At 39.4% G+C, this 27,753-nt stretch overlaps 1 protein-coding gene and 1 long non-coding RNA gene across 7 annotated transcripts in view; one reads left to right on the forward strand and one right to left on the reverse strand.

Moving 5' to 3' along the window:
- Positions 1–235: 235 nt before the first annotated feature.
- On the forward strand, positions 236–12,723 carry LOC311629417. Of its 3 annotated transcripts, none has more exons than XR_014796188.1 (4): positions 236–435; positions 8,551–8,694; positions 11,134–11,261; positions 11,786–12,723. It is a non-coding gene; the product is annotated as an uncharacterized lncRNA (long non-coding RNA). The 3 variants fall into 3 exon arrangements; XR_014796189.1 differs by lacking the exon at positions 236–435 and adding an exon at positions 7,310–8,389; XR_014796190.1 differs by lacking the exon at positions 236–435 and having other exon boundaries at positions 7,325–8,694.
- The window catches only part of PEX1 (peroxisomal biogenesis factor 1), a 69,567-nt gene continuing 48,851 nt past the window's right edge, over positions 7,038–27,753 (reverse strand). For 3 of the 4 annotated variants that reach the window (XM_084897358.1, XM_084897355.1, XM_084897357.1), the window contains 11 exons: positions 25,053–25,242; positions 24,676–24,842; positions 23,013–23,147; positions 19,549–19,613; positions 16,803–16,945; positions 16,616–16,719; positions 15,697–15,873; positions 14,430–14,660; positions 13,125–13,313; positions 12,719–12,849; positions 7,038–7,289 (listed from right to left, as the gene is read on the reverse strand). In XM_084897358.1, the coding sequence (XP_084753484.1) occupies positions 7,205–7,289; positions 12,719–12,849; positions 13,125–13,313; positions 14,430–14,660; positions 15,697–15,873; positions 16,616–16,719; positions 16,803–16,945; positions 19,549–19,613; positions 23,013–23,147; positions 24,676–24,842; positions 25,053–25,242 (1,617 nt within the window). In that variant the 3' untranslated portion in view covers positions 7,038–7,204. The remainder of the gene's footprint in view (positions 7,290–12,718; positions 12,850–13,124; positions 13,314–14,429; positions 14,661–15,696; positions 15,874–16,615; positions 16,720–16,802; positions 16,946–19,548; positions 19,614–23,012; positions 23,148–24,675; positions 24,843–25,052; positions 25,243–27,753) is intronic. The other variant, XM_084897356.1, reaches the window with a different exon arrangement.

The following is a 27,753-nucleotide window of genomic DNA, read 5'->3' on the forward strand; positions in this document are numbered from 1 at the left end:
TCTACAAAGGGAGAAGGAGAGCTGCCAGAACCCTGCTTTGGGCAATTCAGGAAGGTAAAGGCCTGTTTACACCAATTAACCTCCAAGAAGGTAACTCAGATACCGGGCCGTGGATCTGAGCCCGTACCCAGCGAGGCGGGACCTGCAGGCGCACCTGTGCGGCCAGCTCAGCTGCAGGCGGTTCCCCGGGGTCCGGGACGCGGCCTCCGCCCGCCCCGCCCCGCACTCCTCCCGCCGGAACCCAGGACCGGGCCCCGGCCTGCGGGCTCGGGCTCCCCAGCCCCGGGCTGCTTCCTCCGGAGTAACGGGCATCGCACCGGTTACTGAACTGTCTTAGTTCTGTCCATGGAAAGCTCTGGCGGGAAGACGGTGCGGGGTTCGGGCGCCCCGACCAGATGGAGGACCCACGGAGCCCTGCCTGCCGCGCGCCTCTCGGTGAGTTTCCCTCGGGCTGAGCTCCGCTTGGGTGCGTTCTGAGCTCTTGGTGTTGTTTGTCCTAAAACCTTGTTTGTCCTAAACCGGGGGGTTGCGGTGAGAGCCCAGAGTGTCATGGGGAGCCTGGGGGGCCTCACGTTTGGGGGTGTAGCCGCCCTCATCCAGGGGGTCAGCGAGGAAAACGGTGGGCGCCCCTCCAGCTAAGCAAGAATAGCAGCCCTTAGGGGACGCACTGAGCCCTCTGCTAGCTCAGCGTGGACTGCGGGGCCTGGGGGAAAGGAAGTCAGACTGCTTTTCTCAGTGACACATCCACAGTGAAGCAGGCCCGGCCTGGCCCTCAGCCCGCTGTGGGTCCTCCCTGGTCAGGGAGCACACAGGAATCAGCCGATGAGGCGTAAGTCAGTGGGACAACAAATTGATAGTTCGCTATCAAATCAGTAAGTTTTAAAAAAATCAAAATAGGCACAAGCCAGACTATTAAAAGCCTGACTTTCCCCCCCCCCCCCAATTACCATCAACATATCCTCGAGGCTATATAATAAAAGGCTAATATGCAAATTATCCCCTTGGGAGTTCCACTCCTCACCGCTCGGGAACAAAGGAAGGCCCCATTAGCCCTGATTGTTGGCCAGGTGTAGGGACCCTACCCTTGAACTTGTGCTCTGGCCCTCTAGTAGTATTATATTGGTATCAGGTGTACAGCCTAGATTATACATTTATATAATTACAAACTGACCCCTCCAATAAATCTAGTACCCACCTGGCACCACATAGTTATTACAATATTATTGACTATATTCCGTATGTTGCACTTTAAAGCCATGACTCTTTCATAACTGCTGATTTGTACTCCTTAACCCCTTTCCCTTTTTCACCTATCCTGCCAAGCTCCTTCCTATCTATATCTATGAGGTTTTTTTTCATCAGTTTACTAGAGACCCAGAGCATGAAATTCGTGCATGGGTAGGGTCCCTTGGCCTGGCCTGCCATCAGGGCCAATTCCCCATCTGGTGATGGGGGCCTGAGGACTGGTAAAGCCCCCTAGTGGTCAGTGCGTGTCATAGCGATCTGTCGTTCTGCCATCCAATTGATTTGCATATTATACTTATATATATAGATTCTCTGTATCTATGAGTTTGTTAATTTGTTTTTAAAATTCTACTTATAAGTGAAATTATATGGTATTTGTCTTTCTCTGACTTAATTTTCTTAGCATAATACTCTCTAGGTCTATCCATGTTGTTGCAAATGGCAATATTTCATTCATTTTTTTTTTTTTATTGCTGAGTGATATTCTATTGTATATATGCACCATTTCTTCTTTATGCATTTGTCTATCTATGGACACTTTGGTTGCTTCCATATGTTGGCTATTGTAAATAATGCTGGAATGAACATGGGGCCATAGATCTTTTTGAATTAGTGTTTTACATTTCTTCTAATATATTTTCAGAAGTGGAATTTCTGGGTCATAAGGCAGTTCCATTATTTAATTGTTTTAAATATATTTCTTTATTGATTTCAGAGAGGAAGGGAGAGGGGTAGAGAGATAGAAATATTAATGAGAGAGATCCATTGATCAGTTGCCTCCCGCACGCCCCCTGCTGGAGTTGGAGCCCACAACCCGGGCATGTGCCCTTGGCCAGAATCAAACCTGGGTCCCTTCAGTCTGCAGGCCAATGCTTTAGCCACTGAGCCAAACTAGCCAGGGCCATTATCTAAATTTTTGAAGAACCTCCATACTGTTTTCCATAGTGGCTGCACCAATCTACATTCCCACCAATAATACATGAGGGTTCTCTTTTCTCCACATCCTCACCAACATTGTTGATTTATTAATGATAACCATTCTGACAATTATGAGGTGACATCTTATTGTCGTTTTAATTTGCATTTCTCTGGTGATTAGTGATGTTGAACATCTTTTCATTTCTGTTGGCCATCTGTATGTCCTCTCTGGAAAAATGTCTGTTCAGGTCCTCTGTCCATTTTTATTTTATTTATTTATTTATTTATTATTTATTTAAAAATATATATATTTTATTGATTTTGTACAGAGAGGAAGGGAGAGAGATAGAGAGCTAGAAACATCGATGAGAGAGAGTCATCGATCAGCTGCCTCTTGCACACCCCCTACTGGGGATATGCCCGCAACCAAGGTACATGCCCTTGATCGGAATCGAACCCGGGTCCCTTCAGTCCCCAAGCCGACGCTCTATCTATTGAGCCAAACCGGTTTCCGCCCTCTGTCCATTTTTAATTGAATTGTTCGGTTTTTGTTGTTAAGTTGTATGGTGAATTCCTTACATATTTGGATATTAACCCTTATCGGATGTATAATATTTTTATTTTATTGGTTGTTTCCTTTGCTGTGCAAAACCTTTTAAGTTTGACATAATTTCATTTGTTAATTTTTTCTTGTTTCCCTTGCCCAAGGAAACACATCCAACAATGTTTTGGGAGAGATGTAGAAGAGTTCAATTAATGCTAGGAGATTATGGTTTCAGGTCTTATATTTAATTTTTAAAAAAATATATTTTATTGATTTTTTACAGAGATGAAGGGAGAGAGATAGAGAGCTAGAAACATCAGATGAGAGAGAAACATCGACCAGCATTGAGGGATTGGCTCTTGGAGGCCTGTTTTTTTGGAGCGGGGCCCCTTTAAGCCGGTTTTTGCCCAGTTTTAACATTCCGTGTCATGTAGATTGATAATATGACCCAGCTAGTCTTTGAGCATCTCTTTGCTTCCTAGCCTCAATAACGTTTTCACAAATTCCTTTCCTGCTCGGAAAGAGTGGGACTGGTTTCTCCTGTTTACAACTAATGTAACTGCTTACATCTGATGGATGCATAAATCAGTACCAAAAGTGATTGCAGGCAACACACTTTCAAGGCAATAAGGAAGAATTTGGGACTCCTGAAGGCTGAAGGCAAGGGAAATCTAATTGGTATTAAGGGGTAGGAATCTGGCAGACCATAGCAGACGGTGCCAATACAGCTAACTGAAATATCACAAATTAGTTAGTGCCCAGCTAAGGGATTGCTGCTATAGAACATTATGAAACACCTTGAAAAAGTAGGTGAGCTGACCACAGCATGAGAGAGCTTAAAAAAAAAAAAGAGAGAGAGAAAGGTGCCCTGGCCTGTGTTTCTAAGTGGTTAGACTGAGCATCGACTCAAGTACCCAATGGTCACAAGTTAGATTTCCAGTCAAGGGCACATACCTACCTGGGTTACAGGTTCCATCCCAGGCCCAGGTCAGGGTGCCTGCTAGAGGCAACCAATTGATGTGTCTCTCTCACATCAATATTTCTCAATCTCTGCCTCTCTCCCCGTGAACTCCTTCCACTCTCTCAGAAAAATCAATGGAAAACATATCCTCAGGTGTGGATTAAAAAAAAAGAGAGAGAAGCTCAGATTATTCCAGTTCAAGATACAAATTGAAAATTAGGAATTTGAATGACTGCCTTAAGTATCCCTTGTCTTTTGGAGTCTTGAGGCTGAGAGCTGAAAATCAATGCAGAGTTTGATCCCACAGTTGGCTGGATTGCATTGTCCATTGGATTTGTAGCCATCAGATCTCTTATCAGAACATTAAGGCATTGGTTGGAAAAGTGAGCCCCTGAAGTTGAGATGGGGTCACAGAAGGAACTGGATTCCCTTGAATCCCCACCCCCTTTTTTTTTCTTTTTTTCTAATTTTCTATTTATTTATTTATTATTTATTTATTTTTTTTAAATATATTTTATTGATTTTTTTGCCCCCCTCCCTCCCATACATACCCTCCCTCCTCAGAGTTTTATGTCCATTGGTTGTACTTATATGCATGTATACAAGTCCTTCGGTTGATCTATTATCTCCCCCAGATCTCCCTCCCTTCCCCACTGTAATTTGACAGTCTGCTTGTTGCTTTACTGTCTCTATATCTGTCTTTTGGTTCATCAGTTTATAATGTTCTTTATTATCCATAAATGAGTGAGGTCATGTGGTGTTTCTCTTTCATTGATTGGCTTATTTCATTCAACATGATGTTCTCCAATTCCATCCAGGTTGCTGAAAATGATGAGGATTCCTTCTTTTTTATAGTATTCCATTGTGTAGATGTACCATAGTTTTTTGATCCAATCATCTGCTGATGGGCACCTAGGCTGTTTCCAAATTCTGGCTATTGTAGATTGTGCTGCTATGAACATAGGGGTGCATATATCCTTTCTGATTGGTGTTTCTAGTTTCTTGGGATATGTTCCTAGGAGTGGGATTACTGGGTCAAATGGGAGTTCCATTTTCAGTTTTTTGAGGAAACTCCACACTGTTCTCCACAGTGGTTGCACCAGTCAAATCCTCACCCCTTTTGAATTTGTCTTGACAGTGAACAGCCCCTGTGTCCCTTGCTCGAGTGCCCTGCAATGCCCACATCTATGGGGGATCTGTCCTGCAAAGGAAGTTGATTCATGCATCCCAACCCATCCGCTGTCAGATCCCAACCTGTCCCAGGGAGTGAATAAAAGTCAAACCAGGAGAAAGCTTAGACAATAAAGGAACTACATTTTGCTTTTTCAGATCTGAAGAATATGTGTAGAGATAGCATGTGTGTGTAGGTATTAGACTAAGTAGGTGTTAACCTCAAAAAAAAAAAAAAAAAAAAAAAAAAAAAAAAAAAAAAGCCAAAGTGAGAGGCAACAAAGTCTTGAGAGCCAAAAGAAGTTACTCTGTGAGCACTGACTCAGGCAGAAACTGTGTTCTGATTAGGAGGTGGAGGCCTGAGGTGCTGATGCGGAAGTATAGCGGAACAATTACATGAAGAGAAGGAAGGAATTTCTGTGGGTGCAGACAAGCTAACATAGTGATGCTGATTCTAAAGAACGTCTTTAATTTCCAGTCCAGTAGTTATGTCTCCTTTCTTATCTTTGCAAATAGTTGTTCAGTTTACAATGCCGCTTTAGGGCCACTTCACGGGTTATTTTGCCCAGTTTTAACATTCCAGAGGTTTGAGGGATAATACATACAAAGCAGTTCCTCTGGGATGGCAGCTCTGATTCAATTTTTAAATGGCTGTTTGTCATTTTTTTTACATTGGGAAAAACAAAATTATTGGTCAAACTTGCTGTATTAATGCATTTAGCTTTTTTTAAATTAAAATTTAATTTCTGACTCAGTGTGCTGCATTAGCACCCAGGCATGTTCTCATTGATCTCATGGTTGGGTAACTGGGGCTCGGTGGCTCCCACTGAATAAGGTTGAGATGCCTGAAGTATCTCAGAATAATATAATCAGGAGAATTTGTGAGATAGGCATGTTGAGTGAATGAATGAATCGTGTACAGCTCACCCATTTACCACCACCCCAGCTCTGTCCCCCAAGATAGTGAGGATGTCCGAAAAGGCAAGGCCTTAAGAAATACACTGGCGTACTTGTTAGGATTAGTTTGGGCTATAAGAGGAACCCTACTTAGAGAAGTAAACAAGGGGTTTGTCTCTGGCAGGTGTGGCTTGTGGTTGAGGTCAGAGTTCAGTTCCTGGTCAGAGCACATGCCCAGGTTGCAGGCTCAATCCCCAGTAGAGCGCGTGTGGGAGGCAGCTGATCAGTGTTTCTCATCTTTGATGTTTCTCTCCCTTCCTTTCTGAAACCAATCACACACACACACACACACACACACACACACGGACTAGTAGGACATCCCGGGCTGGTGTCAGCTCAGGGCTGCCATCAGAGTTTCTTTGCTCTGCCATCAGTTGCTGGTGGTTTTCGCCTCATGTTTACGGGATGGTTGTTGCATCTCCCGACACTGTCCTTGTTCCAGGAAGCCCAGGGACTTCTACCAACCCACATTTCGGTCTGGAACTATGTCACAGACACGCAGGGCTGTAATGAAGATCATGTGACTCAGTAATTCGCTTTCCAGGGAGCACAGGAAGGAAAGGGAGGTCTTGGAATGGATGTTGAATGAATCAGTCTATGAATCCCCAGTTGGTGGGGATGCAAGTGGGAGATGTGATTTCAGTGGGGACGGGTGCATTCTGGAGAAGTCAGTGAGCTGCCATGTGCATGTGGCTTCCACATTCAGCAGCAAAGCCCACAATTAGGCAGTACCTGGTCTTAAGGTTCTTAAGACCAAAATAGATGGTTCTACACATAGTTTGTGTTGATGGAGGCTGACTCTACAATTTAGTTCATGAATTCAATATTGAAATAAAGTGAAGATGAAGCGGGGGGAGGAATAGACATCATTCAAGATCCTGGCCTTGGAATTGGATAGAGTATATAGAGGGATGTGATTAATTTCTGGTCAAGGGAATAATTAACTTGAGTTTTGTAAAAATGGCACATTTGCTGATATTTTGTTTCCAACACAGTTAAGAAGTTGCTAAACATAAAACTTTTCAAATGCAAGAAAGATATTGAATATGGAATTGTTAGGTCTAAAATGTATTTAATTACATTCTCTATTATTTAGCCAATGTTATTTCATAAGGGTTTAATATAGATTTATAGGTCTAAAATGTATTTAATTACATTCTCTATTATTTAGCCAATGTTATTTCATAAGGGTTTAATATAGATTTATAGGAAATAAGATAAAGAATTATAAATATTCCAAAATAATTATAAATATTCCAATTTATTATATATTAATCTCAAGTAATCCTGATCATTATATAACCACAGTTTTACAAATCTGTGATTTTATAGATTATTAAATAAAGAAATTTACAGACACCATATTTACTTTTACAACATAGACAAGTCATACACAAAAAAAGTTTATTTTATGCCAGGGTTACTTTCTGCCCAGGTCGAAACATTATTCCACTTTGATTTTTCCTCTTCTTTGGATGTTGAAAGTTTTCATACCTTAAAAAAGAAGTGAGATAATATTTAATACTTGTAAATGCTAAAATTACAAAAGACAATGGATTATTTGCAAATAGAATTGTTTTAAGAAACATAAGGGAAACTGGAAAAAAGTGCTCATAACAGAAATTAAAGTTCCTACATATGTATTTTAAAAGTTGAACACCTCTCTAGAAAAGGAGCAAAGGGGATAAACAATTTAGAAAGATAAAATACAAAAAGCAATGAGTAATAAACAAGATGGCCCTTTTCTCCAATCGGCCAAGATTAGAGAAACATGTGATACTCGTTGCTAGTGATGTTGTGAAAGGGGCACTCATCGCTGTTGGAATACACACGGCTATTTTTGAAAGGCCTTACAAAATGTGAGTGCCTCATGATGCACAATTCTGCCTCTATCCCAGTGAAATAATTAAGGATATCAGCTCTAAGAAAGTTATCACAATGCTTGTAAGTGAAAAGCTGAAAAAAAAGTCTCAAAATTGGATTGACATAGCTATTTTATGTGATGAAAACAAAATATTAACCCTTTGCACTCTGCTGTCCCCTCTTAGGGGACATCGGAATTCCAGCATATCACTCGGATGTCCCCTCTCAGGGGGGACATTGCAGTTTATTAGTGATTACGGGGAATTGAGTTAATTCAACGCACCTGTCCGCCGCAAAGTAGCGTCGAGTAGCTGGTAGCCAATGTCCAGAATGGTTCGGAGTGCAAAGGGTTAACATTTGAAATGTGAAAGAATGTTCAAGATACACGGATGGACGAAAGGGGCTGCTATACAGCAACGTCTTTTCTTAGGAAAACAACATCAGAGCATACAAACAAATACGCTTGGGAGGCTAAGGAAGTTGTGTTCTGATTTTCTACAGTAAGCACGTACCACTTAAGTACGGTGAGCAAAACTGGTCACGCCACGCCACATGTGCCACTCGGGCAGGTGCGTCACTTCGAGCTGCAGGGAATCACGCCCAGCAGACTCGGGAGGAAGCAGCTTTGTGCGCTCCCACAACTGCCTGGAATTGAGATAGGGAGCCTGAGGCAGAAAGGGAGCTATACCAGAGGACTCTGTCTGAAGCCTTACCTGCCGCAGGGCAAACAGGTTAGCACACACCTGCTTCTCTCTGGCTGTGAACTGCCTTCCTCCCCGTCCCTTTCCTTAGCTCAGAACAGCACACAAGCTGCAAATGCCTGAGTCTCACATGTTTATGTGGCTCCCACAGGTACAAAATTAAATGTTTTTCTCCTGTCAATCTGTCTTAGGCCAGTTTAATTGGATCAGCCAAAGAACCCTAGAAGAGAAATCTTTTCTACCTCTTCGGAGTTGGGCTGGTGCCGAGCATGGGCCCCGCGGGGCTTGCTGCTGCAGCCAGGAGATCCTGGGACCTCTGACCAGAGTTGGCGAAGGTAAGAACTATTACTGGAGAGTCCTTTTCCTTCCTCTAAGTTTAGATCACTAGTTCCTTGGGTAAAAACGACTCTGACAAAGATCTGTTGTGAGTACTCATTTCCTATTGGTCCCTTTCCACTTTTGTCTGTCTTTTGTGTCATTTGTCATAAGGAAAATCCTAGGGTAGAAAGTAGGTAAGTCCTGTAAGCCCATGGTTTGAGCCAGCCCTGCTGTTTCAGGGGACTTTGATGCGGGTCCCCTAATTAAAAAAAAGGAAAGAGGTAAATAAGCACTTATTAAGTTAAATAATTCTAAACTCTCAAAAATACAATAGAAACTAACTCAAATGCTTTTCAAATTTACTTGATCTGGGATAATCTTTAGTTTAAAAAAGTTTGTTGGTTTAATTACAATGGGCATGTTTTCAGTTATTAGCATTTAATATAGCTCATGTTACAAAATTTTATCATTAATGGTCATCTAATGTCTCATGAAATTTTCACAATAATTGTTTTATGAGGTCTACTTGAATAATTTTCCAAAACTTTTTGGTAACTTACATTCTTAAGAGTTTTGCTAATTTAAATGATGGGTGCTCACTGACTAGATAATTTTTAAATAAAATACTGAACTACTACTGAACATAGGTTTATATATTTTTGGTTTCTTACTATAATATTTGGATGTATTAGTACACATGTTCTATGCTACAGTGAAAAATTATACTAGTAGAAAGAGGGTTATGACTCTAGAAATTATTAAATGCATTCATAGATTTGCCAATCTACAGAATGCTGGTGTAACATTTCACAATTACTAGAAATTAAGGTTTTCAAGGGTTAGGGATTCTAATTAATATCTGTAATTAAAACTAGTAAAGGAAAGAATATCTGTAATTAAAATTGGTAAAGGAAAGTAAGTTTGTTTTTGGTAAAAAGGTCTGAGGGCTCTGGCCGGTTGGCTCCGTTGGTTGGGTCATCATCTGTGGGTTCAATCCCATCAGGGTGCGCATGGGAGGCAACCGATTGATGTTTCTCTCTCTAACGTTTTTAAAAAATTTTAGAGGAAAATAAAAAATATGGAGGTAGGTATTTGTTAAGGGAAATAGGAAGTTGAAGAGGGAATTTTACTTTGTGGAGTCAAGCTGGCTAAAATGGAAGGAAAATTTTTTCTTGGTCTATTGGTTTGCTAATGATAAGACTCTTTACCTTTTGTTAAAACATATCACATAATTTCCTATGTCTCATGTTTGATTATTTAAGAAAACGAATTCTTCTCTTATTAAAAGAGCTATAGGGTTGTTGTTTTTACAACTATGTAACTTTTGTCACTTGGGTTATACAGAATCCTATTTGACTGTTTTAAAATGTTCCCTAAATGAAGTATTTTGAACTCAAACTCACTTCAGAGTTTTTAAGAAACCCCTGGAACATCTCAAAAGATTTGTCAAACTAATTAGGCTTGTTACACAGTCATGCACTGCTTGATGTGATATGTTGAGAAACATGTCAATAGACAGTTTTGTGGAACATCATGGAGTGTATTTACCCACCCAAATCTAGAAGTAATACTAAACCTTCTTTTGGTTATATCTGTATGAATATGTGTTATTTCGGAAACTGTATACAATTTCTAAAAATCTGACATATAATGATATCAGTCATACTTCTAAGTATCATCTTGTTGTGTGTCACAGACAGAAATAATTATAATGAACTCACATCAGATCTTTGTCATTTACAGACAATTACTGTTTTACTTCGATGCTTTTGCAAAAGTGCTACATTTTTAAGAAAACTTGTTCAAGTTCAGGTTTCTCATAACCTTCAGATCATACCACTGAACTGGGTAAGAACTGACCTCTGGTGGAGAAACCGATGGCTTCCTAAAACTGCTAACCAAAAAGCAAGATCAACAAGAATTAATTACAGGGGACTCAGTGAGTTAATGAGGATGATTATAACAGTTACAGTGTTGGTTCTTTTGTTCCCCTCCCTCCCCGCCCCACCCCCAGATTTAAGGGAACCTTCTTATAAGCTATCAGTAAATTGGTAAAAAAAAAAAAAAAAAAATCTTTGTAAACAAAGATTAACACATGCAACTAAATTTGTTTTTCTGCTAATCTATCTAATGTAAATTTAATTATTGACTAGCCAGATTTTTTTGCAGATTCTTACCCAGTTCAATGGTATGATCTGAAGGTTGTCAGAAACCTGTACTTGTTAGTCTTCTTAAAAATGTAGTACTCCCTACCTGATCCTTCCAGAATTCAGCAACTCTTAGGGAACATTCTTCCAGCTGCCTCTTGCCCGCCACCAAGGTACATGCCCTTGACTGGAATCGAACCTGGGACCTTTCAGTCCGCAGGCCGACACTCTATCTACTGAGCCAAACCGGTTTTGGTAGGGAACATTCTTACAAGATAGTTCAATAAGATTCTTTTCTCCTTGTAACAGACACAGTTTGAAGGCTTGAACTGGAATATCTGTTTGAGAATGCACATAGAAGGAACACTTTATGGAGCTAATGAAGCACCTTGGAAAACCAGCCTGGTACCTGCTTACAGGGTTCCCAGCTTTATCAGGTGAGTAAAGAACATCGCTTCCTGGCAGATGCAGGGACCTCAAGAGGCTTTGAAAAGTTCTAGTAAAGCAGACATACAAGAACATAAATCGTCGATTATTTATATACGTGCAGCAGGAATAGTAATCAGGCCAAATTTATTGAAACTACACTTAACGTGCAGATTAGTCTCACTGTGGTTACCTTTGCGGGTATCGGATTCTAGTGCTGTTAATTTTGTCTTTGATGTTTTGTCCAGTGTTTGATTACCACACATCTGCTTTCCTTCCCTGTCAATAAAAACTACCCTTTTCCTGAAAAATGAATGCAACCAACTTGGTATAAACTTTGCAGAAATCACAACAGGATATGCATGGGCAATCTTACGGCCTGTTGCTGTGTGAGCCACTCAAAGTTTACCTGAGCAGCCAACCTGCAAAAGATGCTTTTATTTATTTGACACCTAGAAATCTCAACTGGCAACGCTCAGAATTGATTTATGGTCTGCTCTAATCATTAACCTTTGTTTTTCTTTTGTTTCTATAGAAATGTACCTGATTGCCCACACAGTAGAGGCCTAACTTTAGGAGTGAACCTGCATCACCACCTCCTGCAGACAGACACTGTTTAGACAGACCTCTTCTCAGGACCAACAGGCAGCTCCGGTGAGCGGGAACAATCTACCAACTCAGCTTTTGGACGTGAAACTTCTTGGGGAAGTTTCAAAGGTGGGGACTGAAAGGAACAGAATGTGCCACTTTGGCAGGTGTGTCATTTTGAGCTGAAGGGAATCAAGACCCAGCAGACTAAGAGTTTTTACCTCCCTTATCTGTCTAGAAGAATTTATACAGGAGGCCGGTGGGAGAAAGAGAGATATGACCAGAGGTAACTTTTTTATCTGAAAGTCTTATCTGCAAGGCAGGGCAAACAGTGATTGCCACACATCTGCTTTTCTCACCTCCTTCCCAGGTCCTGAGCTTAGGATAGTATATAAAAGCCTCAATTGTCTGTCTTTGAGTCTCTTTATTTTTATGGGGCTCCCATAACGTGCAATTAAGTGTTTTTTTGTTAGACTCTCTTATGTAAATTGAATCATTTACCTAGTTTATGGGTCTCAAAGTCACTACAGAGGCAATTGTAAGAAGCCTGTAACTCCAAATGTGTACAAGTGAGATTAATAAAATACACATTATTTTTGAAAGTGAAGACAATTTTTTCAAACTATATGTTGAAACCATATTGAGCTTTTAATTTTCCTTTTATTCAAAGCTCTTAAAATTATATTTGAATTAATGAATGATTCAATCAAAGAATTGGTTAATGAAAATGCATTTTTTACTTCTATACTCCTGGTGTTTAAATACATAGCTACTAAACAATTCCTGAATTGGTTTTTAAATAATCAAAATATTATTTGTGATTTTAAGAAAGAACTTTCACCTTATTAGAAGTGACAGTTAATCAGAACCTGTTACTCACAGCTCAGTAAAGCTCTTCCAGTCATCTTCAGTGAGGGATGGCCTCGTGTGGCTGAGTGCAGTCAGTAAGTGCGACTGACTGATGGCCAGGCTGGTTTTGATTGGTCCTGGTTGGTGAAGGGAGTCATCCTCCTTAAATGAAAATGACAAAAAGTTACCTCAGGGACATGATTAAAAAGCAGTCCAAGTGTTACCTCTTTTTGTCAGTTTTTCAGGACACTTTGTGTCCCTTTCTGATAAATTTCTGTGTGCTTCCTAACAAGTTTTAGTAATCTTGACTGACCAATGAGTTTGTCTCTTGTTTATAAATATAGCTCACCTACAAATCAAATCAATGTACATCAAAAAAGGAAACACAATTTTTAAGTTTTTACAGTGATAATGGGTGGGGAGAGAAAAACCCTTACTCCACTTTGGCTCCGGTATCTGCTCTTGATCACACTGATGTCTGCTCTCAGCTGGTCTCTCTGTTCCTGGGTAAGTTCTTGGTAGCCGTCTTGTGAAGCTGTCCTGAACATCGGAGGCCGTGAAAACAACTGGTCCTTCCCAGGAGCATCCTGAGTCATGGAGCTTGGTGCAGACAGGCACAGTGAGCTCTGCAGGGTCAGGCGCAGTAGTGAGGAAGAGAGAGAAAAAAGGATGTATTTATCAAAGATAAAGTAAAAAATGTTAAGCACTAAAACCTTAAGATGGATACGCTTATAATTTAACTGAAGTTAAGCAAACTGTTCATTTATAATAAAAGCATAATATGCTAATTAGACCGGACATCCTTCCAGATGGAGCTGAGTCTGCAGGGAAACCAGTGCGGGGGGGGAGGGAGGCCTACTCTGCACAAATTTCGTGCATCGGGCCTCTAGTATTCCATAAAGGCCTTTTATAGCTATGCTGGTGACCCACTGGAGTGAAAACTGCCACAACACAAGGTTCTTTTAACACTTCGTTATTATATCTACCACACTAATGCCCTAGAGATAGATTACAAGTGTGTTTTAGTTTTCAACAAATATATAAGGTTCTGAGACATTTCTATATAGAAGTGAAGAAATAGAAAAACAATGATGAATTAAAACAATAGCTTACTATTCTTAGGAATAAAAATGTGTTGTTTTTATAGTTTTAAAAACGTGAATTAACGCAAATTTACAAAAATCTACAAAAATCAAGAAAAAGATAAATATCTGTAAAAATGTTACATGTGCCAATAAAGTAACTGCAAGCCACTGTTCATTTTTGGGGGGAATGTGTTAATGCTATTTTAATTTAGTAAAACAATGATACTGCCCATATTTAATCTTAACATTTTTCTTGTGGAAACATTACTACTACGCATAACATTTTTACTGTGCAGTATTACAAATAGATACCACTTTGTGGTAAAAAAATTTTGCATTATACCAACTTTCTCACTATCTTCAAATGCTCTATAATAATAGAATTTAGGTTTAATATAAAATGGATCTGCTACTGAAGATGTCTGAGAACTAGTGATGAAGGGAGACAAACCTGAAGGAAACCAACTGGCTACTCTGATGCACGCTTGTTGCCAATTCTTAGTTCTTATCAAGGAATGAAAAATGACTAATCAGTGTAAGGAAGACAGGAACGTTTCACTGAAGAACCAGTCCGTCAGAAAGAACACGTGGGCTGGTTAGGAGACAAATCACTGTCCACCTTTACATCCCAACACGATCGATGACTGCACTGCATACCAAATCAGAAGAGGTTCCATTCCCAAGCTCCGATTCGTAAGAGCTCCCAAAGTAGAGCCGGTACATATTGAGTTTTGACTCATCTGGAAGCATCTCAGACATCTCTAGAGAAACAAGAGACTGCTCTAAGCCACACTCTCCATCCCCAGCTGAATCGTCAGAGCCACTGCTGTGGTTAAGAAAAACCATTGAAGACAGACTTAGGTCACTGTCGGAACTGGAACTTCCATCCTAAAACACAAAAAGGCAACCAGTTGTAAAGAAATAAACAATACTAGTACAATTCAGAAATAAACATTTTCATTTTCTAACAGGCAGTACAAGGAAACTTGAGGTATTTATTAAAGTATTAAAATAAAAAACAGTAAGATGGAATTGTAGATAGTAAGTGTCAACCCTCCCCCCGCCCCCCTCAACTCTGTAACAAACCTGGGAGAGTTAAACCTCTGATTTTATTTTTGTTTCTTTCAATTCAAATTTTTCTACTCTAAAATGATGACTCAACCATGTTGTTATAGAATCTTTACAGATACATACCTTTTCTGATAATAAAAGGGGCAAAATAGAGAACTTCAGTGGCTTGCCGAAATTAATAACAAAACTTAGTATCTGATTTAGGAACATCAGGCTCTGCAAGAGTCTCCAATAAAACGTAGGGAAGAGGAGTACACAAGAAAACCCTTCCTAGAAAATGTATGATAAAGCCCATAATGTAGCAGAGTTCAAATTACCTGCCATAAAAATCACTATCCTTAGAGAACAGGCTGATTTCAGGGGATGGGGGACAGAAAGTACAAAATGAATGGAGAACACTCTGTTGTATTGGGAAGTAAGTTAAGTGACCAAAGAATGAAAGCACATATCAAAGGGACACAAAAGCTATCCAAAAGCAGCTCCGATTGGCCAGATCTTGGATAATTTGGGTTTCAAAATAAATATACTTAAAAAAACAAAAACAAAACACTAAAAACTCCAATATTTTTCTGTCTATATTACCTAATTCATGATATCCTATTTTAAATAATACCCTTCCACACACCAACACATTTTGCCAACAGGAAGGTAAAAGAAAAAGACACTAAACTCTTCATAAATTAGAAACTCTCTGCAAAGCCAATATTCCAATGAGGGGACATCCGACTAAAGGTAATTTTCTATCTAGCTTACCAAAGTTGCTAAAAAATAGGAATTTTTTAAGACTGAGGTTTTGATATTGAGTGTCTCATCACTCATAAAACACCTTGTAACGATCTCCTCAGTCACTTACCGGAAGCCCCCAGGACGGCAGCCTCCCGTGCAAGGCCTCCAGCTGGGCGTTGTACAGTAACGCCTTCAGGTCGGCTCCCGTAAAGGAGTCGGTCACGGAGGCCACGTGCTGCAGGTCCACGTCATCCGCCAGAGGCAGGGCGCCGCTGAGGACGTGTAAAATTTCGAGACGTGACACCTGAAGGAGAAAAACTGATTTAACCAAAGAGACAAAATTAAATACTGAACTCTGTATCTCACCATTTTTAATTAACTTCACATATCTAATAATTGCACCACCAGTCTACTATCTATCCTCGTTAGATCTTGTCCCTAACAGAAGGAACAAAGGGAGGAAAATGAACAAAAATATTCTTAGCTATTCAGTGTAAATCATTCTTATTCAGACAGTGCTTATTTTCTAGAGTTGGGCAAATGTGCTGAGACAGTGTTTCAAAAGGAAAGTTAAAATAATTTAAGTAGTTATATGTGACAGAGTTAGGTGTTTTGATTAATTTATTTTTTAGTTTATAAATTTGGGAACAAGAGTTGAAACAACACAGGATTAAGAACAGTTAAAAATCTTATCTTTGTGCGCCCTGTCATATGCTTGATTCTGTATCAGAGTCTTTTGCTGGGATAATGAAACGTGTGAACTTTAAACACAGCGAATGTGGACATGCAGTACTTGAGGTTTCCTTCCTTTTACCCCACCTGGCCAACACTGCTGCTCACACAGTTTTCAGGCTTGCATGGGGATGGCTGGGCCAAAGAAAAGCTTTATATCTAATCAGAATCTTTCGTGCTTTGAGCAAACAGTGACTACGACCTCTGCCTAAAGCTGGTCTTCTGAGGACAACTGCCATTATCCGGCATAAGTAAAGTTCACAAGAAACGAGTGTAGCATTGTTGGGTTTGAACTCTAAATATGAAATTGTCACCTGGTCAGGAGGAGGACAGTAGACACATTTATCTAGTCGGCCAGGCCTAAGCAGGGCAGGGTCAATCAAGTCAGGGCGACTAGTAGCAGCCAACACATAAACACCTGGAGGGAAGAATAAAAATTTTTTACTAAGTCCTGGTGAGATCTTTGTTATAATAAACTATTTTGGTATTTACTATTATTACCCTGTAAGCCTTCTACTCCATCCAGCTGAGTTAGCAACTGATTAACCACACGGTCTGTGACTCCTGTATTATCATGGCCTCGCCGAGGAGCAATGGATTCAAATTCATCGAAGAAAAGAATGCAGGGTTTTGCAGCCTGAGCTCTGGGAGAAACAAACAGTATTTAATAGTTTTGAATAGGGCTTCAGAATTTGCAAGGTAATTTTAATACATACACACACATGTTATGTATTTATTTAAAGCCCACAACAAATCCTTGAAAAAGGCAAGGCCTAAGTAATTTGCTAGTTCTCAGTAAGCTGGGTCTTAGTGAGGTCAAAGTGTTTGCCTACGACACAGGCCTTCTTGCTAAGAACTAAAACCAGAGTCTTAGTCAATAAGTGAAATGCTTCTTTGATTCTTAATATAAGTAAACATTTTTATATGCCTACTAGCGGCCCGGTGCATGAAATTCGTGCACTAGGGGGAGAAGGCCTCAGCCTGGCCTGTGACCTCTCGCAGTCCGGGAGCCCTTGGGGAATGTCCAACTGCTAGAAGTGGGGCATCCTTACCACTGAACACCAGGGGGCAGCTCCTGCTTCAAGAGTCTGCCCCTGGGTGGTCAATGCTCATCATAGCAACCAGTCATTGGTCAATTTGCGTATTAGCCTTTTATAAGACTAGAGGCCTGGTGCATGAATTCATGCATGGGTGGGTCTCTCAGGGTGGCCTGTGGGGATGGAGCTGAAACCCACAGTACAACAATGCCTGCCACTCTATCTGCCGCTCCCACTCATCCTGGCCAGTGCCACCAGCATGATCCCAACAGCGCCACTGGCCTCCTGCAAGTTGACCTCGGGTTCTGCAGCCGCTTCCCCTCCCTAGACCTCCACAAGGAAAAAATGATGTAAAAGCAGCTGCCAGGTGGCTCCTGAGAACTGACACGAACATCAGTAAAATAAACCTGAGGCCAACAACAGACTAGAATGATCTGCTCATGGAATGATTGCCAAAACTTTCCTAGAAAACCAACTGGGACTGATATTTGATTTGAGTAAAGATTTTGAACAAGTGACTAATTTTCCCTTACAGTTACAGGCCTATTTGAATTTTGTTTCTTCTTTCCTTGATTTTGATCCATTATATTTTTGTCCATGTCACCCAAGTTTCAAAAGTGTTCGCATAAAGTTTGTAATATTATTTCATAATTTTCCCTTTTACATTTTGGTATATCATTGGTCTTGTCCCTTTTTTACCCCTAATATTTTTTATTCATACTTGCTTTCTTCTTGATCATTTTGTTAGCGATCAATCAACTGTACAAGGCTTTCAAAAAATATTTTGAACTTCTCTACTAAATTGTTTTTTATTTCATTAATTTTTTATCTTAAGTTTATTACTTCCTTTTATTCTTAGTATATGCCTATACTTTCCTAAGTTCATGAGATGGATATCTACTGATCAACTTTAACCTTTCCCCCTTAAGAATTTAAGGCTATACATTATCCTTGAAATAAGTTGTACAGCATCTGCTAATTTTAATAGAATTTTCATTATTTAATAGTGCCAACTATTTTCCATTATGATCTCCTTTTTAACCAATCAGTTGTTTAGAAGAGTTCTTTTTCATATATATCTAAATGTATGGAAGGAAATTATCCTTTTGTCATTTATTTTAATTTGTGTTTTCAGAAAATAGTCTGTGAGTTACTGTTTCTTTGAAACTTACTGTAATGGCTATATATGGCCTGACACATGACCAATTTTCGAATATGTTCTAGGTGTGCTTGAAGAGAATACATATTCTCCAGTTGTTGGGTACATGTTCTAAATATGCTTAGAGCAATATGTTGTTTAAATCTAATTTTTTTCTGTTTTAATTCTCAATCTAACTAATTACGGAGACCTATGTTAAAATATTTTCCTATGAAGGTGGATTTGTCAATTTCTCCTTGCAATTCTGTCAATTTTTGTATTAAATATTTTGAAGCTATAATATTAGATACAAACAATAGAAATGTACTGTCTTCCTGGTAAATTGACCTTTTTGTCAATATGGTGACTGTCTTTATAACAATGCTTTCATGGTAATGTTCCATTTCTAAAATTGGGTGGTGGATATACAAGAATTCATAGCTGCTATTCTTCAAAATGCATATGTACATTACATATATTATCCTAATTGCTTACTTTATATTAAATTTTAGAAAAATGAAACAAAGTAGCTTTTTAATTTGAAAACTCCCTAGAACCTAATCACATTTAAATAATTATTTTGATTCTTAAACATTAGCTTTTTATTCATATGTATCTATAAATATAAAAGCCTAAGTGACCCTTCGACTGGTAGCTATGAGGTGCACTGACCACCAGGGGACAGATGCTCAGCACACAGGCATGGAAATATGGAATAGACTGATCTCAGATTCCTTTGCCAAATACCACTTAAATTTAAAACATACATCATACAGATGTATGATTCCACTTTCAGCATTTTAGGAATATTTCTTTTATCAACATAAAACCAAATAATTTCCCAAAATTAGCATTGAAAATGTTTTAAATTTAAGTGGTATTTGGCAAAAACAGAATCTTTGTTTTCTATATTATTAATAATCCACATAAATCACAGCTTTCAAATATCAGTTCTTAACACACACACACACACACACACACACACACACACACACACACACACAAATAACTGAAGACCAGAAAGCATTGACTAATAATAGAGTTACTTAAAAAACACTCATAGAGAACCAACCTAGTAAATATATCCCGAACAGCTTGCTCACTTGCTCCAATATATTTGCTGAGTAACTCTGGACCCTATTAGATAAAGTAAAATTAAATTAGAATTAAGATAAAATTGTTTAAAAACAACATATAATTTTTGTTTATGACTACATCTAAATGCAGTCATGGAAAAATTTTAATATGATTGTCTCTTAAACCCATTTAAAAATTATGTGTCTTGAATAAATAACACAAGTTGTACACTTGGTGTTTCCTCTGCCTAGGCACTTGTCCCCAGATAGTCTCAGGCCCATTCATTGCTTCAATCATTTAGATCTATGACAAAGTGCCACATCCCCAGAAAAGCCTTACCCAACATCCCCTTCTTTGACCCACTCTGGTGACTGTACTTCTTTATCCTGCTTGTCTTTTCAAATAGCATTACCACCACCTGGCAGTATATTATATATTGAATGTGTCTGTTTATTATCTTTCACCATCAACAGAATATAAACTCCAAAAAAGCAATTTTATTTGGCACTGAATCCCCAGTGCCAAAACAATGCCTGTCACATAGTACCAAACAGTTATTTATTTAGTAAAGTAATGAATGGTTTACAAGGGGAAATGTTCTATTTCAAATTTTTGGAGACTCCAAAAAATATGTACTTAGATAAATTATTTTAATTGGCATCTTGAATTACTGAGACCAGTTTATTTGTACGCAAGTTGGACACTATATCATCCAAAACAAACTTTACTACATATAACAAAATCAATAATGAGGCCCTGGCTGGTGTGGCTCAGTTGGTTGAACATCATCCTGTGCACTGAGGGGTCTCTGGTTCAATTTCTAGGCATGCCCAGGTTATGGGTCCGTCCAACAGGAGGCAACGGATTGATGTTTCTCTCCTTCCCTTCCTCTCTCTAAACAGTGGTTCTCAACCTTTCTAATGCCGCAACCCTTTAATACAGTTCTTCATGTTGTGGTGACCCCCAACCATAAAATTATTTTCATTGCTACTTCATAACTGTCATTTTGCTACGGTTAATGAAGCGTAATGTAAATACCTGTGTTTTCCAATGGTCTTAGGGTCATTTAAGGCTATCAGAAAACACAGATATTTACATTATGATTCACAACAGTAGCAAAAATACAGTTACGAAGTAGCAATGAAAACAATTTTATGGTTGGAGGTCACCACAACATGAAGAACTGTATTAAAGGGTCCTGGCATTAGAAAGGTTGAGAACCAGTACTCTAAGACGTCTTTAACAACAACAACCAAACAACGAGGATAGTCTTTTAAATTGGGATCTTTAAGAAAAACACACACACATCTGAATAGGCCCTAAAGTGAACTTCAGTGAAAGATCATTACCTCGAAAAGACCAAACACTGATCAGGATATGTAACCAAAATAAGGAACATCTAGCTCGACCGGTGTGGCTCAGTGATGAAGTGTCAACCCTAAACTGAGAGGTCATGGCTCAATTCCTGGTCAGGGCACATGCTCAGGTTGTGGGCTAGATCCCCAGTAGGGGGCGTGCAGGAGGCAGATCAATGATTCTCTCTCATCATTGATGCATCTCTTTCTCTCCCCCTCTCTCTCTCTTTCTCTCTCTCCTCCTCTTCCTCTCTTTGAAATCAATAAAAACTTATAAAATTAAAAAAGAACATCTAATACGAAGCTATCTAGATTCCTATTAATGTACTAGTATTTAATTAGATTTCCTTAATGTAATCAGAGAACTATAGAGGACAGAACAAGAAAAAATAAGGTAAATAGTAGGGACAAGGCAACAAATTCCCATCAGTGAAAGGCCTCTGCCTTTGTGCCTGGTAGGATTGACTCTGGTCCATCCAGAGAATTAGCTCTCCACTGAAACCTTTCCATGGAGAACTCACCCCAGATAGTGTTTTGAAGATCTACTAACGGCGTAAGATGTCCTCCCTAAATTCTAAAATTCAACAATATTCACAAGCTTTACTCTTGAAAATTATGTTTTTTAAAACTAGTGAAACTACATTCTAGTGACAAGGAAAAAATAAACAAGGTCACAGTTATTCCAGAACCCAGAAAAAAAGATAAGAAAATTTAAACGTTACAGTGTTTCTCCATTATTACCAGAGTACCCATGTAACCAGCTCACAAAAAAATCATATGATAAAAGAAAGGTAAGCATAAGTCAATTGCAAGTTACTAAACTAGCTTTCAGTTTATAAATCAATTTTGAATAAGGTTAAAATTTATGATTCCTTTGCCTGAAACTTAATCACTCTTGATAAACTAATACTGCTGGCTGCTAAAACTGTACAACTAAGATATCAGAACCCAGACTAGTGGACTATGAGACATGCTGGCATGTCCCTTCATTACCACACTCACCTTGTATCGGAAAAACTCAGAACTAGTGTGACATAAGTGAAGATGAAATAGCCATCAGTAAGAGAACCACAAACCCAACTTCCTGCCTCAGTGTGGTCTCCAGTCCTAGTCTTTTAGGCTTTCTTCTCCCTTCAAATATAGTGAGCTCTTTGATTTATTTATGTATAATTCCATTTATAAAGCACGAAGATTTGCCTTAACCAAGAGCATAAGCCCTACAAAAGAGAGGTGGCTCATTATTCAATTTGCTCACAGCTTTAATAAATGGATCACTGCTCCTACTAGCTTTCCAAATATCAGACTAACCCGTTGTCTTGTACACAAAGATGGCGGGTTCAGTTCTCTGTCAGGGCACACACCCAGATTGTGGGTTTGGTCCCCAGTTGGGGCACATGCAACCAATAGATGTTTCTCTCTCACAATGGTATTTCTCTCCCTCTCCCTCTTGCTACCTTCCCCTTCCATTCTCTAAAAATCAGTTAAAAAAGAGAAACATAAATGGTGGTGGCAAGAATGTAGAGAAAGAAGCACCCTCATACATACTGGTGAGAATGTACAATGGTGGAATCACTGTGAAATACAGTTTGGCAGTTCCTCAAAAAGTTACACATAGAATTAAAATATCACCCAGCAATTACACTCCAAGGTATATAGATTCAAGAGAAATAAAAACATGTCCACGGAGAAATTTGAACATAATTTATAGCAGTATGATTCATAATAGCCAAAAAATGGAAACAACCCAACTGTTCAGTGATGAATAGATAAACTGTGGCATATCCATACAATGAAATATTATTCAGGCATAAAAAGGACTAAAGTACATGCTACATCTTGGATGACCATTGAAAACATTATGCTAAATAAAAGAAGCCAGACGCAACAGGTGGGACATGTCCAGAACAGGCAAATCCATAGACAGAAAGCAGATAACTGGTTGCCAAGAAAAGGAGGGAATAGGGAACGGGATGAAAAAGTTGTGAAAGTGGAGAGCATTGTGACTGCATTACATGCCACTAAATTATACACTTTAAAATAGTTAATTACATATTATGTAAGTTTTACCTCAATAAAAAGGAAATACAAATGCAAAACAACATACCTTGACACTAATAAAATTCATTCCACTCTCTCGTGCAATTACCCCAGCTAGTAAGGTTTTTCCCGTCCCTGGAGGGCCATACAACAGTACTCCTGTTCTCTGTCGTATGGGCAAGTTTGCAAATAATTCTGGGTACTGAAAATACAAAAACATGACAGCTCAGATCTAACCAATGACTAAGCAGCAGCCAAAGATCAATGTATACAGTAAGTATTCAGATGGGGATAATTGCCACCTTTATCAACAGAACAATGATAGAAAATAAAATTACTACTCAAAATAATAAACTCCTTAAATTTCCCCCCCAATTAGATCATGGAACACATTCTACACAAAGTGCATGTAGCTGCATAGAATTTCTTTTCATTTTTTTTTCTGTGTTTTTATTTAATACTATAAAAGTACTACAGCTCTAGTCAGTTTTGCTCAGTGGATGGAGTGTTGGCCCTGGGACCAAAGGGTCCCCAATTCCATTCCAGTCAAGGGCACATACGCAAGTTGTGGGCTCAATCCCTGGCCCTGGCAGGGGCACGAGCGGGAGGCAACCGATCAATATGTCTCTCTCACAAATCAATTGAAAAATATCCTTAAGTGAGGATTAAAAGAAAAAATACTACATTAAGAAAATAAAAACCAGTCTTTTAATAAGTATACTGCCTTCCACTTACATGGTTCATGGGCAAGTTCTGACAGCTATGCAAATTCAAAGAGAGAAATCATGGAAAGGCTTGGGTAATAATACAGTAAAGTTTCCCATTTGATTACATTAACTGAGGTCCTTACCCATTTCTCTCCTCTTTGCATTAGGTCTCTGGTCTCATGCAATGATGCTTCTCTCTCAGGTTTCCCATTCAAACAAACGGCCCCCTAGTCTCTACCTGATGACCTGAAGAACAATCTACATTTGCCCATATATTGTGCCATCTGCTTGGTCTATGCTGCCTGATCACTCTGCCTTTCCAGGACTGACACCCAGAGTCTGGAAATGTGGCTTCATCCATCAGTTCTGTGGCCTAAATGACTCTCCACCTCCCAGTTATTCCTATTTCTGTTCAAATCCCAGCTGACAGTTCATTTTGCTTTAGTACAACCTGAATGAATCAAACAAAACATAAGAATTATGAAATTCACATAAAAATGTATTTAATGTGCCCTACCTGGTTTGGCTCGGTGGATAGAGCGTCAGCCTGGTGGATAGGGCACATGCCCAGGTTGCGGACTTGATTCCCGGCGGTGTGCGTGTGTGTGTGTGTGTGTGTGTATGTGCAGGAGGCAGCCAATCAATGGTTTTCTCTCATCATTGATGTTTCTATCTCCATCTCCCTTCCTCTTTGAAATCAAAAAAAAAAAAAATATATATATATATATATATATATATATATATATATATATATATATATATTTTATTTTTTTTATTTTTTTTAAATATATTTTTTATTGATTTTTATACAGAGAGTAAGGGAGAGAGATAGAGAGTTAGAAACATAGATGAGAGAGTGTCATCGATCAGCTGCCTCTTGCATACCCCCTACTGGGGATATGCCCGCAACCAAGGTACATGCCCTTGACAGGAATCGAACCCGGGACCCTTCAGTCCCCAAGCCGACGCTCTATCCATTGAGCCAAACCGGTTTCGGCAAGTACTTGATTTTTTTTAAAGTACCTTTGCTGGTAACTGAATAGTATCCATAAGGATTTGCCGAACTTCATGTAATCCACCAATCTTATCCCAGCCCACGTCCTGAGGTTTATGCAGGTTGACGTTTCGCAGAGATGCAGGAATAAATCCTCGGAGAGCCTTTTGGAAGTCCAGTGTTGTTAAAAGCAATTCTGTTTAAAAATAAACAAAACTTCTTTTGGTAGTCATATCACTGTACAATCAAAATATGCTATCTACTTAGCTGACAATGCCAATCTTCTACTCCATAACTACATATTTGAATACTAAAATGGAATATATTTAATTCGTGCTTTACTACAATTACACTTCACCACCACGGAACGAAGATTCTAAATTTTGGTTTTAGTGGTAAAACATACCTTCCCTGGTGGATACACTCTGATGAGAGAGATGAGAATGTATGGCTCGATCCACAAGCACTGTAAAATCTCTGGCCACAAACCCTTCAGTTTCTTTAGCTATACGTTGCAGGTCAAGGTCAGTGAACTTGTTTATATCACAGTCTAGTTTATTTTTTATTACATTATGCAGAATTTCACATCTTTGTTCCTAAAGAAAAAACACAAAACTCAAATTTCTAATTTTTGCTCAGCTGTAAATTTTAGTACATATACTTTGAGAACTATCAGGTTGGCATAATCTACCGTGACAGAAAGCAGATTAGTGACTGTCTGCAGATGGAGTGGGGGAGGGATGGACTGCAAAGGGGCACCAGGAAACTTCTGGGAGTGATGGAAATGTCTGCTGCCCTAATTGTGGTGATGGTGCCATGGTATATACACATATTAAAAGCAACCCAATTTGCGCTGGCCCATGTTTCTAAGTGGTTAGAGCACTGCCCCATGTGCCGAAGGGTCTTGGGTTTGATTCCCAGTCAAGGGCACGTATCTGGATTGCAAGTTCAATCTCTGACCCCGGCCAGGGTGCATGCAGGGGCAACCAATAGATGTGTCTTACTCACATCCATGTTTCTCTCTCCCTCTCTCCCATTCTCTCTAAAAATCAATGGGAAAATATCCTCAGGTGAGGATTAACGACAACCAAAGAAAGTAAGCAAACTGTACATTTTACATAATGAGTTTGTCTTCTTCAATTATATCTCAGTAAGTTATAAAAAAAAAAATTGATAAATAATTGCTATTTCTTGCTTCACTAAGAAAAGCCTTTTTAAGTAAAATCTGGTTCCTTTCAGAGTGTTTTTTTTTTGTTCCTATAAAACTTATTTTTAAAAAACATGTTCAATGGCCAAAACCACCATCATTTTGTTATACTTAATAACAGGTATAATACTTTTATTCTGTTTTTTAAAGATATGTATTTATTGATTTTAGAGGAGGGAGAAGGAAGAGAAAGAGAAAAACATCAATAGAGAGAAACAATGATCAACTGCCTCCCATATCCACCCCAATCCATACCTCGACCAGGGATGGAATCCAAAACCTGGGCAGGTGCCCTGACTGGAATTAAACTGGCAATATTTTGGTGCATGGGGCAATCTTCCAATCAATTGAGCCAGGTCACTATTTTATTCTTTAATAACAGTTAGTTAGTACAGGGGTGTTAAGCATTTAGAGTAGATGATAGGTAAGAATTTCAAATAAGAAGTTAAATGTCCTTGCTAGTCCCAGATGAGCTATCACAACGTAAACCATCATGAACTTGAGTGCCCAAAGGGTTCATGTGCCTTATGTGCTTGTGAAATGGTGATTTATAATCTATACTAATGAAAGAGAAACATGCAAATTGACCATCACTCCACTACGCCCACCAGCCAATCAGGAGAAAATATGCAAAGATGGCAGCTGCCCAGCTGCTCCAGGGGCAGGGCAGGATGCCTGCTATGAGTGGGATGAAGGGATCTACAGGAACAGAATGCTGCAGCCAAGATGAACACTGGCAGTCTGCAGCAAAGCAACAAAGATGAAGATGGCAGACTCCAGCCAGAGTCTGCAGTAAAGTTGAAGGAGGCAGACCCTGGTTGGAGCGAAGGCCTGGGTCCCAGGTGCCAGCAGAAAACTGGTGCTGGAATCCAAGGGAAAGCCTATTGCATGAATATCTTCATGTATACAATATATATTTGGTCTTTGCCCCCATTTCTGGCACCAATTTCCTAAAACCCTTAGAATTTCCTAAGTGATGAGAGTGATAAAGGTGTTCTGATATTCACAATAAACCCCTTTCAATCACATCTGAGTTCATGTTAATGAGATGACTTTTGGAAAGCACCTAAGGACGGGGGCTGGTTGCCAGGGGAACCAACCACAATTAGAGAGTTGAAATCTCCCAACTTCCCAGGAGAGGAGTGGGGCTGGAGGCTGAATCAACTGCCCAAGTTAATGATTTAATCAATCATGCCAATATAATGAAGCCTCCATAAAAACCCAAAGGAGGGGGTTCAGAGAGCTTCTAACTTGGTGAACCAGACACTTCTGTGTGCCAAAGTGCTGGGCCCCAACCTCCATGGACAGAAACTCTTTTGTGAGGACAGGACGGAAGATCCTATGTATCTTTTCACTAGGCATTGATTCATATCCTTCAACATCCTCTGTAATAAAACAGTAGTCTAGTGAGTAAACTAGTAACCTAAATTGTGTGAGCTGATCTAGCAAATTAATCAAACCCAAGAAGGGGGCTGTAGGAATCTCAGATTTATCCAGGCAGAAGTGCAGGGTCTGGCCCTAACTGGTTTGGATCAGTGGACGGAGCGTCGACCTGCATACTGAGGTGTCCCAGGTTTGATCCGGTCATGGGCATGTGCCTTGGATGCGGGCACATCCCCAGTGGGATGTGTGCAGGAGGCAGCTGATTGATGTTTCTCTCTCATCAATGTTTCTAACTATCTCTCTCCCTTTCTCTCTGTAAAAAAATCAATAATATATATATTTTTTTAAAAAGTGCAGGGTCTGAGTATTTAAGGTAGATGCTACGACTTGAAATTGGACCTGGACTTAAAATCAGCATCTGAAGTGGAGGGCTGTCTTGTGAGACTGAGTCCTTAACCTGTGGTATCTGACTATATCTCCAGGTAGATAGTGTCAGAATTGAGTTGAATTGTAGAAC

The sequence above is a fragment of the Pipistrellus hanaki genome (genome assembly GCF_964339955.1).
Source record: "Pipistrellus hanaki genome assembly, chromosome: 10".
NCBI lineage: Eukaryota > Metazoa > Chordata > Mammalia > Chiroptera > Vespertilionidae > Pipistrellus > Pipistrellus hanaki.